Raw genomic sequence first — 13,168 nt, forward strand, 5'->3', positions numbered from 1 at the left:
CAACTGCTGTATTGAGGGGGTTGCTTTTCCATGGTGTTTCTACTCCCACAGTTTATCCTCTGCTTATGAATGGTGTTTTTTTTCTCCTAGATCCCTGCAAATTGTTCAGGGACATTAGAGAAGAAAAAGAAATTGAAGGCATCAAAATAGGCAAGGAGGAGACCAAATTATCACTCTTTGCAGATGACATGATGGTCTACTTAAAGAATCGTAGAGATTCAACCAAAAAGCTACTTGAAATAATCAACAACTTTAGCAAAGTTGCAGGATACAAAATAAACCCACATAAATCATCAGCTTTTCTATATATCTCCAACACAGCTCAGAAGCAAAAACTAGAAAGAGAAATCCCATTCAAAATCACCTTAGACAAAATAAAATACCTAGGAATCTACCTCCCGAGACAAACACAGGAACTATATGAATACAACTACAAAACACTCTCCACACAACTAAAACTAGACTTGAGAATTTGGAAAAACGTTAACTGCTCATGGATAGGACGAGCCAATATAATAAAAATGACCATCCTACCCAAACTTATTTATCTATTTAGTGCCATACCCATTGAACTCCCAAAATACTTCTTCACTGATTTAGAAAAAAACCATAACAAAGTTCATTTGGAAGAACAAAAGATCAAGGATATCCAGGGAAATAATGAAAAAAAAAAACACATATGATGCGGGCCTTGCAGTCCCTGACCTTAAACTATATTACAAAGCAGAAGTCATCAAAACAATTTGGTACTGGCTAAGAAACAGAAAGGAAGATCAGTGGAAAAGACTGGGGGAAAGCGACCTCAGCAAGACAGTATATGATAAACCCAAAGATCCCAGCTTTTGGGACAAAAATCCACTATTCGATAAAAACTGTGGGGAAAATTGGAAGACAGTGTGGGAGAGATTAGGAATAGATCAACACCTCACACCCTACACCAAGATAAATTCAAAATGCATGAATGACTTAAACATAAAGAAGGAAACCATAAGTAAATTGGGTAAACACAGAATAGTATACATGTCAGACCTTTGGGAGGGGAAAGGCTTTAAAACCAAGCAAGACATAGAAAGAATCACAAAATGTAAAATAAATAATTTTGACTATATCAAACTAAAAAGCTTTTGTACAAACAAAACCAATGTAACTAAAATCCGAAGGGAAACAACAAATTGGGAAAAAATCTTCATAGAAACCTCTGACAAAGGTTTAATTACTCATATTTATAAAGAGCTAAATCAATTGTACAAAAAATCAAGCCATTCTCCAATTGATAAATGGGCAAGGGACATGGATAGGCAGTTCTCAGATAAAGAAATCAAAACTATTAATAAGCACATGAAGAAGTGTTCTAAATCTCTTATAATCAGAGAGATGCAAATAAAAACAACTCTGAGGTATCACCTCACACCTAGAAGATTGGCTAACATAACAGCAAAGGAAAGTAATGAATGCTGGAGGGGATGTGGCAAAGTAGGGACATTAATTCATTGCTGGTGGAGTTGTGAACTGATCCAACCATTCTGGAGGGCAATTTGGAACTATGCCCAAAGGGCGACAAAAGAATATCTACCCTTTGATCCAGCCATAGCACTGCTGGGTCTGTACCCCAAAGAGATAATGGACAAAAAGACTTGTACAAAAATATTCATAGCTGCACTCTTTGTGGTGGCCAAAAACTGGAAAACGAGGGGATGCCCATCAATTGGGGAATGGCTGAACAAATTGTGGTATATGTTGGTGATGGAATACTATTGTGCTAAAAGGAATAATAAAGTAGAGGAATTCCATGGAGACTGGAACAACCTCCAGGAAGTGATGCAGAGCAAGAGGAGCAGAACCAGGAGAACATTGTACACAGAGAGTAATACACTGTGGTATAATCGAACGTAATGTACTTCTCCATTAGTGGCGGTGTAATGTCCCTGAACAATTTGCAGGGATCTAGGAGAAAAAAACACTATTCATAAGCAAAGGATAAACTATGGGAGTGGAAACACAGAGGAAAAGCAACTGCCTGAATACAGTGGTTGAGGGGACATGACAGAGGCGAGACTCTAAATGAACACTCTAATGCAAATATTATCAACATAGCAATGGGTTCAAACCAAGAAAACATGTAATGCCCAGTGGATTTACGTGTCGGCTATGGGGGGTGGAGGGGGTGGGGGGAGGAAAAGAAAATGATCTATGTCTTTAATGTATAATACTTGGAAATGATCAAATAAAATATAATTAAAAAAAAAACTTATACCCAAGCCTGAGGAAAGTCTTTAAGCTATCAGCATCTTAAGGGTTAGTTGAAATAGCAGGAGGAGTGGATTCTCATAGCCCTTAGCTCTCAGACCATCTGGTAAACTAGTAACAACCCAGAAAATAAGATGAAAATAACATCAAGGAAGGACTCAAGTTTAAGAGGGCACTCCAAATTCCCAGAGAACAGAATCTACCTATAATTAGATAGCAAAAAATGAACAACAATGAAAAAAATCACATAGCTCTAAAGAATTTTAATGGAGACAAAGAGCAAGGTGCAGACATATAAGGGAAGAGCAAAAGCAAAAAAAACATACTCTAAATCCAAAAGAAAAATATGGATTGGTCACAGATTCTGGAAGAGCTTTAAAAAAAACTTTAAAACATATATTAGAGGTAGAGGAAAAGTGGGAAGAGAAATGAAAGTGATACAAGAAGAAAGGAAAGCAATGCAAGAAGAAAGAAAAGCAATGCAAGAAGAAATGGCCCAAGTGAAAAAGAACCAAAAACTGACAGAGGTAAAATGGGCTTTAAACATCAGAATCTGGAAACTAATGATTTCATGAGAAATCAGGAAACAATAAAGCAAAATTTTAAAAAAAATGAAAAAACAGAGGAAAATATGAAATATCTTACCTAAAAAAACCAAACAACTAATCTAGAAAACAGATCGAGGAGAGACAATCTGAGAATTATTGGATTACCTGAAAGCCACAATGAAGAAAAAATTTTGGATATCATGTTACAAGAAATTGAACAAGAAAATAAAACTGAAAGAATCATAGACCACATCCAGAAAGAAATGCTCAATGGACAACTCCCAGGAATGTAATACTTAAATTCAAGAGGCACCAAGCTAAGAGAAAAAAATACTTCCAACAGTCAGAAAGAAGCCATTCAAATATCATGGAGCTACAATCAGGATCACTCAGGACCTAGAAGCTTCTATATTAAAGGATTAGAAGGAATGGAATAATGATATTCAGAAAGGCAAAAGATTTGGGTTTACAACCCAGAGTCACCTATCCAGCAAAACTGAGTATACTCTTTCAGGGGAAAAAGTGATCATTCAATAAGACAGAAGATTTCCAGTCATTCCTGAGGAATGCCAGACCTAAACAAAACATTTGAAGGTCAAATATGAGACACAAGAGAAGCCCAGAAAGGTAAATAAGAAAGGGATTTTTTTTATTTGGTCATTTCAAACATTATTCATTGGAGACAACAATCATTTTCTTTTCCTCCCTCCCCCCCCCACCTCTCCCATAGCCGATGCAAAAGAGAAAATTTAATTTAAGGTACTCTCTGAGGTAAAAATGTATGTCTACATGGAAAGAGGATTTCTATAATTCTCAAAAAGTACTCTCAGTAGTAGAGAAGATGGAATGTGGAGGTGGAGTCAAGATGGTGGCAAAAAGGCAGCAAACATTCAAACCTCTGAAAAAGCTCCCTTACTGATTGCAAACTAAATGTTCCTAGGGGACTGAAATCAAATCTAACAACAAGACAGAGCCAAGGAACCCCCCTGCTGGACTCAACTTAAAAGCCAGAATTTGAGAACACTCCAGTTTAAGGAGAAGGAAGAAGGAAGGTCCTGGGACCCCTCATCCACCTAGAGCTCTAAGCCTCCAGCAGCAGCGGGAACCTCTGGATGGACAAGACACTGGTCTGGAGGGAGTATCTCGTGGACAAAGCTGAGCCAGGCTCAGAGCATCCAACACAGGCAGTGGGGAAACAGATAGAGGAGAAACACAGAGTGCAGAATGGGAGGCATAGTTGCAGCAGTGGAGACACTCCATATTTCCTCACCTCCTTCCTAAGGTTTTGGCCCCAGGGCACATCCAGAAACCCAGTGAGACTTAATCCTATCAAAGCCTCCAGAGGACAGGAAAGCTCAAGTTCCAACACCCCTCCCCCACAGACTGCTGGACTAAATCCCATCACAGCTTCCAGAGGGCAGAGAAGCTCAAGCTCCAACACCCCTCCCCCACAGACTGCACTGGGAGATTTACTGACAAAAGTCCAAGGGTGAGGGTGGAAAGAAAAGCTCAAAACCAGAAAAAAATGAGAGAAGCAAGAGCAATGACAACTGCAGGGAGTAAAGAGATAAATATGAGCAAACAACAGAAAAAGAAAAAATAAATTACAATTGACAGCTTCTATATAGGCAATGAACAAAGAGTATACAGAACAGAGCAGGATGAGGGAACTCCAAGCAAAAAAAAACAGAAAACCCAGCAAATTGGATACAGGCTTTGGAAGAACTCAAAATACAATTCCAAACACAATTAAGGGAGGCTGAAGACAGCTTTAAACGCAAGATAAGTCATCTGGAAACAGAAAACAGTGTCTTGAAAGCCAAGATTAATCAGCTTGAAAATGAGGCAAAGGAGATGAAAGATGACCTCCAAAGAAAATCAGACCAGAAGGAGAAGGATGACCAAAAGCGAGGGACGAAATCCAGTCTTTAAGAACCAGAATACAACAATTAGAAACAAGCGACTTCACAAGGCAGCAGGACACTATAAAACAAAATCAAAAGAATGAAAAAAACTGAGGAAAATATGAGGCATCTCATTCACAAAACAGAAGATTTAGAAAATTGTTCCGGGAGAGACAACTTAAGAATCACTGGTCTACCAGAAGACCACAACAAAGGAAAAAGCCTGGACATCATACTACAGAAAATTATCTGAGAAGATAGAAAGAATTTACTCAGAGGGTAGAAAAGTAAGTTGATTATTATAATATGATGTATATGATGATATATGATGATCTGATGTATATGTAAATGTAATGATATGGAACTATATATATATATGACATGATATGTATGCATATGAATGACATGTAAAAAATCAATCAAAGGCTGAAAGAGAAGGTTGCACTGAAAGAAAAGGGAAGGGAAAGAGACTGAGACTGAGAAAGAGAAAGAGACTGAGAAATTATATAACATAAAGAGGTGAGAAAAATCAATAAAGAGAGGGGAGGATAAGGGTGGTGATGGGCAATACTTAAACTTCACTCTCTTTGTTACTGGCTCAGAGAGGGAAAAATGAGTATACTCAGTGGGGCATAGATTTCTATCTTATCCTATAAAGAAGTAGAAGGGGAACAAGCCAAGGAAAGCAGGGAGTAATTAAAGGAAGGGGGAATGGGAGGGCGGTGACAAAAAGCAAAATACTGGTGAGGAGGAATAGATAGAAAGGAAATAGAGTGTGATCTATAGGTGATAATATAATGGAGGGCAAAACACAGTTAGTAATCATAACACTTAATGTGAATGGGATGAACTCACCCATTAAATGGAAGCAGATAGCAGAGTAGATTAAAAATCAGAATCCTACACCATTTTGTTTACAAGAAACACATTTGAGGCAGGGTGACATACACAGATTCAAGGTAAAATGCTGGAGCAGAAAATATTATGCATCATCCAAAGTAATAAAAGCAGTAGTAGCAATCATGATACCAGACAAAGCCAAAGTAGAAATTGAAAAGGTACTACAAAAAATAATGTAATATTATTACTAAACATTTATGCATCAAATGATATTGCATTCAGATTTCTAAAGGAAACATTGAAGGAGCTCAAGGAGGAAATAGATAGTAAGACCATAATAGTGGGGGATCTTAGTCTTCCCCTTTTAGAACTAGATAACTCAAACCAAAAAATAAATAAGAAAGAAGTAAGGGATGTTAATAAAATGTTAGAACAATTAGAGTTCATAGATATCTGTAGAAAACTGAACAAGAATAAAAAAAGGAATTTATCTTCTTCTCTGCAGTACATGGTACATATACAAAGATCAACCGTATACTAGGCCACAGAAATATTGCAAACAAATGCGGAAAAACAGAAATAATAAAATGCAACTTTTTCAGATTATACTACAAGAAAAACTATACTTAACAAAGGTCCATTGAAAGGAAAATTTTAAATTAATTGGAAACTAAGTAATCTACTTTTTCACAACAGATGGGTCAAAGAAGAAATGATAGAAACAATTACAGATTTTAAAGAGAATGACAATGAGGAAACGTCATACCAAAATCTATGGGATACAGTCAAAGCAGTAATCAGGGGAAAATTTACATAGTTGAGTACCTATATCAAAAAAAAAAATAGAGAGAGGGCAGAGATCAACTCTTACAACTTAAAACATTAGGAAAAGAACAAATTAACAATTCCCAGATTCAAACTTAATTGGAAATGCTAAAAACAATAGGAGAAATTAGTCAATTTGAATGTAAAAGAACTATTGAACTAATAAATAAGATTAGGAGCTAGTACTTTGAAAAAAAAACAAAAAATAGATAAAGTACTAGTCAACCTAATAAAAAAGGAAGAAAATCAAATTAACAGTATCAAAGATGAAAGAGAAAATCTCACGTCGAATGAAGAGGAAATTAAGGCAATTATTAAGAACTTCTTTACTCAATTATATAGCAATAAATATGACAATCTAGTTGAAATGGGTGAATATTTACAAAAAATATAAATTGCCTAGATTAACAAAAGAGGAACTAGAATTCTTAAACAATCCCATCTCAGAAAAAGAAATTGAGCAAGCCATCAAGGAACTTTCTAAGAAAAAATCTCCAGAGCCAGATGGATTCCCAAGTGAATTCTATCAAACATTTAAAAAACAAGTAATCCCAATATTGTACAAATTATTTGACAAAATAAGCAAAGGAGGAGTTTTACCAAATTCTTTTTTATGACTCAAATATGTTACTGATTCCAAAGCCAGGCAGACCAAAAACAGAGAAAGAGAACTTCAGACCAATCTCCTTAATGATTCCAGGAAATCAGAGTAAAATATCAGATTTTTTAACTAAAATTCCTGGCCAGATCCTTAGATTTTCCTGTCAGAATTCTCGTTCTAGTTTATAATGGGCATTTTCAATGCCTCCTAATTTTTATTTCTGAAGTCCTTCCCCAACCCCCACTTCATTATCTAACATGAAACCTTTGGAATGACTTTGAAGTCATTGTTTTTTCTACCTTTCTAGCCATTCTTATGAAGATATAGTTAACAAAACTTAGATATACTTTAAGCTTATAGTAGAAGAATGCTAGAGTGAGATAAATAAGTGAAGAAATAACAATAAATTTTAAAAAAATTTAAAGTAATAGCTAGCATTTAGATAGCACACATTTATATGCCAGGCACTATCCTAAGTGATTTGCAAATATCATCTCATTTAATATGCACAAAAATCCTAGGAAGTAGATGCTACTTCATTTGAGCAGAACTTAACATTGTCATCATTTCAAAAAACAGACATTTTAGAAACATTTTAGAAACATAAGGCAAAAGAATGAAAATACATATGTAATTGGAAAACTCAGAATCCTAAATTATTGCTTTTGATTGTATGTAATTATTTTAACCATGCTAAAGCAAAGACCTGAAAACTTACTTCCTAAGGGGGAAAATAATACCTGCTTCCCATACAATTTTATCATCCTAACTCTATAAAAATAAAATGAGATAATTTAATTCATAAGTATATTAATAGGCCTTAAATTCCTTTTTACATGTTAGTTATTATTATTATTACTAGTACTAACTTTAGTTTGACTTTTACCAGCATTCATTTAACAAATTCTCATTACCTCTTCACCAACTTGTTCCACTCATGTATTATTTATTTCTCTTGATATAACTGTTGGGTTTCAGGGATGGTTAATTTAAGCCAGCAATCTGGTTTGAGAAGGCTACCAAAGCTGAGGGCAGGCAGAGCCAGACCCTGGGTTAATAAACACAGACCACTATACAACACAGGGACAGTTGGTTGTGTTTAATAAGCACGGGAAGGTGAAAAGGGATAATCTAAACTAATGTTAATCTACCTATACCCACCAGATCTAAATATACCTTCACAGGGATTTCTTCTTAGTGAATTTCCTACTCTAATCCTCCCTAATTCCCTAAATCTCTAGACCCTGATCTTAATTAATACTTTCAACTAAACCACCCTTTGTTACATTTAAGGAAAGAGTCTTTATAAGGCTTTGCTAGGGCCAGGGAAGGTCTTAAATCCAAAAAGGATCCAGACTCAATCTCACATTCTCTGTAGATGAATCAGGTTCACCAGGAACTGTCTCGAAATACAACAAGCAAAACAGCAATCAGAAAAGGACAGGTTTAGCCACCAAGGACATTTGTAGCTAACACCTCCAGAGATTCTCCAGAAAGCCAGATAACAGCCTTGATCCCAGCCTAACCCTCTTTCAAAGTTCCAGAATCTTCCTGCTGGTCTCATGCCACTTCTCTCTGCAAACTTCAACACTCCCTTCTATGATTTAGAAGTTATATCTAGTATCTTTAAAGTACTTTAAAATTCACATGTAATATCTCATTTGATCCTCATACCTACCTATTTTATATTTGAGGAAACTGAGGAAAATAGAAGCTAAGTGACTTGTTTAGGATCACACACCTGTTAAGTTTCTGAATCCAGATTTGAATCTACATCTTTCTGACTCCAACTCCAACATCTTATCTTGTAGCTAGCTAACCCAGATATTTATTTGTGTGTGTATGTGTGTGAGAGAGAAAAAGACAGAGACAGAGACAGAGAGAGAAACAGAAACAGAGAGAGACAGATCTACTTAGTTTCCCTTTATAAAGCCTTCTGATATTTTGGGGGGCCTCTGACTACCCTTTCACCCCAATTCTTTCATTATGCTTTATTTTTCTCATTTCATAGTGTATTGATAAAACTAGATGTATATATAAAAAGTAACAACTTAGACAACTTGTTATTTTTCTTTAATTTTAGCATATTAATGTTTCAATAAACATCCCCATTTTGTTTATACTACCTAATTTAGTTCTTGAGGGTATGAACCATGTCTTGGGTATCATAATATAATAGAAACCATTTAGAACTTGAGTCAGGAGACTTTAATTCACATTCTGGCCCTGCCACTTGCTTTTGGAAAATAATTTTAGCTCTCTAACCCTCAGTTTCCACATATGTAAAATGCAACTGAAAATAATACATAAAATACATGCACTATGCTACTTTACCAAACTTGTGAGAATGGTACTTTGAGAACTTTGAAGACTTCCATAAATTTACATTCTTTTTGTGGTAGTAGGCATTTAAAGGTTTTTTTTAGAATGAATAAATGATATGTATATGTGTCTGAACTGCATGCTGGTATGCAGTGAACCTTTGATAAATATTACATACTACTTTCTAAAACTCTCAAAGCTACTGAAGATGTGTCCCAAGATGAAAGCTTTGCCTTTCAGAAATATAGCAATATTTCTATACTGTTTCAGCTCTGGAAGCCTTTTAACAAATCATCTTCCAGGAGAAAGAAACAGGAACCTGAAAAATGTATACTATAGTACTATAGGATAAAATTTTAAATGATTAATTCTCCTGTTTCTTCAATCTTAGTTCTTCAAAAACACCAAGCAATTTTATGCTTCTTCATTGTAAAGCCATGTTGGGATTTGGTAGCATGGAATAGGTGAAATTGCTTTGGGTGTGCAATAGGAAGGATCTTGCCTCTGACATTTGCTTTTTTTTTTTTTGACTATGGAACAAATTATAAGAACAAACTCATCAGTCAGTTGGGAGATGTCTACCCCAAACATATAAAGATTCCATGCAATGGATGGACAAATGAGAACAATTGTTCCAAAGGTTTTGAAGATCACTGAAGCTGACTCTGGAGTGCTTAGAGCTTGGTCAGACTTAGAAGCTGCCAAGGTCATACACTGCATCCTGGGCTATCATCAGGGGTCCTGACTCTTGACTTGCCACTGAACTTTGATGACTCTGGAAGGCGAAATGAGGCTGATAACTTCGTGCAATTCTGCTTCACTTAAATCTAATTTATGCACAAATCATGACATTATCCCATCATCCCATGATGTCATCGATCCCCTAAGAAAACAAAAGATAAACAACAATAAATTTGGCCATGGGAGAGTAACAATCTCTCTGAGTCACAGTTAATTTTCTGTAAAATGGAAGTATATACAATATTGTTAGGGAAGATTATATTAAATAACATGTGAAGTGCTTAGTATTACATCCATTGTCATTATTGTAATGTTCCTGTTTAATTTGATGCCACTCTATCATTTATGGAAGAGTGAATGGTTTATAGCTCCAGGTCTGTCTTTCTTAAGCTGAATTATTTTTTAGCAGAATATCCCAACCTTTCCTCATTGCATTTTTTTCTCTGGGGCAATTTTGAATCATTGAAAGTAAATGAAGTAAAAAAAAATGATATGGTTGAGTTCTCAGGTTAGACATTGTTGTGAAAGAGCAAGGCTTCTGGATCCTTAATTTATGCTATATATTTGTCTCTGTTTCTCCAGGGTTTTCCCAATTACACAAGAACATGCCGGCAGTAGCTGGGGGTCTCCGCTGGGCTCAGGAACTCAGAGAACGAATTGAAATTTCATTCAATAACCTAAGACATATCAATCACCCGTGAGTACCTTAGTACAAAACATTTTTTACAAATAAGTTTTTTTTTAAAATTGTGAATGTTTGCGTTTTGTGGCAGTGACTCACTTGCTGATGAAAATCATCTTTCTTATTTCACTTTCATCAGTATTCACCTTTGGCAAAATAATAATGCTAATAAGTATAAAGATTAATTTGAGACCAGATGATATAGAAAGACAACCAGCACTGGTCTATCTTCTCTGTATAATATTGTCAATTTCAAGGAGAACATGAGTTAAATTTTGTCCAAGCCCTGAGGATTTTCTCAGTCTCCCTGCTTTTTTTCTGTATAACAAGCATTTCTGTCTGTCCCATACCTGCTTATGAATGATATTTTAATATGGCAGCTTAGTTAGGGAAGAGGTTGAAGAAAATGAAGGTTAGTCTGTCACAGCAATATTGTGAATTTTAATGCAACTCCTCCTGTGAACTACCTCCTCAATTCAGCACTCAGAGATTTGGTGACTGGGAGGGGTGATTATTCTCATGTTTAATGTGTTCTCTGGATCTACATTCCTAACAGTATAGCCAACAAGCTTCAGTTAGTGCACTTACTTTTATTAGTCAGATAGTAGATACATTTAGCTCAGAGCAAAAACATTTACTAGAAAAGTAGTTGCATCTGATTCCCCCTGTAAACCTCAAACACTATCTCCCAAAATACACACAGCATCAATGGGAAGAATAAGAAGAATGGGTAGAAGAAAAATAAATGTAAAGTATATTAGTAGTGAATCATACTTAGAAAACAAGTGCCCAAGACAACTCAGAGCTCTGATATGGTAAAGCCCCATTCTTCTGTTATAAGGGCATCCTTATAACCTGAGTTCCTCCCTCATTAAGTACTGTACTTCTATTGGACTGGTTACTCAGTTGGGGTCTCTGAACTGTTTGTCTCCACATCTCTGCTCCCAACTGCCAGGGCTAACGTATTTTTAATTCTATGCTTTGTTCTCTTCTGCTGACAGGGCTGTCAGATTCTTTAAAGCTACTTCTTCCCTATCAATAGATATTGTCATGCAAATCACTTCCATATTGGTCATTCTTCTTAGAGCAAACTCATACATAACCAAAATCCCAAAATAAAACCATAAATACACTGATGTGAAAGATGACTCTAACAGTAATTTCTCTGGAGGTAGATAGCATTCCCCATTCAGGATTGTCCCAGATCACTGATTTACTAAGTGTAGACAAGTTTTCCCAGATAAACATCATACAATATAGCTTTATTGTGTACAATGTCCTCCCAGTTTTGCTTATTTCACTCTACATCCGTTCCTGCAGATTTTTCCAGATTTTCTGAAATCATCTTGGTTATTATTTCTTATAGCACAATAGTATTCCACCACCAACATGTACCACAATTTGTTCAGATAGTCCCCAATTGATGGACATACCTTCAATTTCCAATTCTTTGTTATTACAAAAAAGAGCTGCTATTAATATTTTTGTACAAGTATGTAATTCCTTTCCCTTTATTAATTATCTCTTTGGGATACAGAACCCTGTAGAGGTGTTATGGGATCATAGGATACCCATTTTATAGCCCTTTGGGCATAATGCCAAATTGTCCTCCAGAATAGTTGGATCAGTTCACAACTCCATTAATAATGCATTAGTTATACAATTTTGCCACATCCTCTCCAACATTTAACACTTGCCTTTACTGCCATATTGCCCAATTTGAGAGAGGTGAGTTGTTTTATTTCTCTAATCAATAATGATTTCACATATTTTTCATGTGATTATTGATGGCTTTGACTTTTTCATCTAAAAATTGCTTTTTCATATCCTTTGACCATTTGGGAACTGGAAAATAGCTTATAGTTTTATAAATTTGACTTCGTGCTCTATAAATTTGAGAAATTAAACCTTTATCAGAGACATCTATTATAAAAAAGTTTTCTCAGTTTGTTGTTTCCCTTCTAATCTTGGTTATATTGGTTTTATTTGTAGAAAAGCTTTTTTAATTTAATATAATAAAAATATTCATTTTACATCTCATAATACTCTCTATCTCTTCTTTGGTAATAAATTCGCCACTTCTCCAGAAATCTTCCAGGTAAACTATTCTATGTTCCTCCAAATTAATTGTGGTATCACTCTTTATATCTAAATCATATATCCATTTTGACCTTATCTTGGTATTGGGTGGGAGATATTAGTCTATATCTAGCTTCTGTCATGGTGTTTGTCCAATTTTCCTAGCAGTTTTTGCTAAATAATCATAGTTCTTATTCTAACAGCTGGGATCTTTGGGTTTATCAAGCACTGGGTTGCTAAGGTCATTTACTCCTATATACTATGCATCTAATCTACTCTGTTGTTACCATTATTTTTCACCAGTACCAGATTATTTTAATGATTGTTGCTTTATAGTACAGTTTAAGATTTGGTACTGCTTGGCCTCCTTCCTTCACAT

General features: G+C 35.4%; 1 protein-coding gene across 7 annotated transcripts in view; it reads left to right on the forward strand.

The window, feature by feature from the left end:
- DNAH9 (dynein axonemal heavy chain 9) overlaps window positions 1-13,168 on the forward strand; it is a 755,194-nt gene that overhangs the window by 88,498 nt on the left and 653,528 nt on the right. For all 7 annotated transcript variants that reach the window (XM_056817453.1, XM_056817454.1, XM_016430769.2 and 4 more), the window contains one exon: window positions 10,611-10,725. In XM_056817453.1, the coding sequence (XP_056673431.1) occupies window positions 10,611-10,725 (115 nt within the window). The remainder of the gene's footprint in view (window positions 1-10,610; window positions 10,726-13,168) is intronic.

This window comes from Monodelphis domestica, chromosome 2 (assembly GCF_027887165.1).
Source record: "Monodelphis domestica isolate mMonDom1 chromosome 2, mMonDom1.pri, whole genome shotgun sequence".
NCBI classification, from domain to species: Eukaryota; Metazoa; Chordata; class Mammalia; order Didelphimorphia; family Didelphidae; genus Monodelphis; species Monodelphis domestica.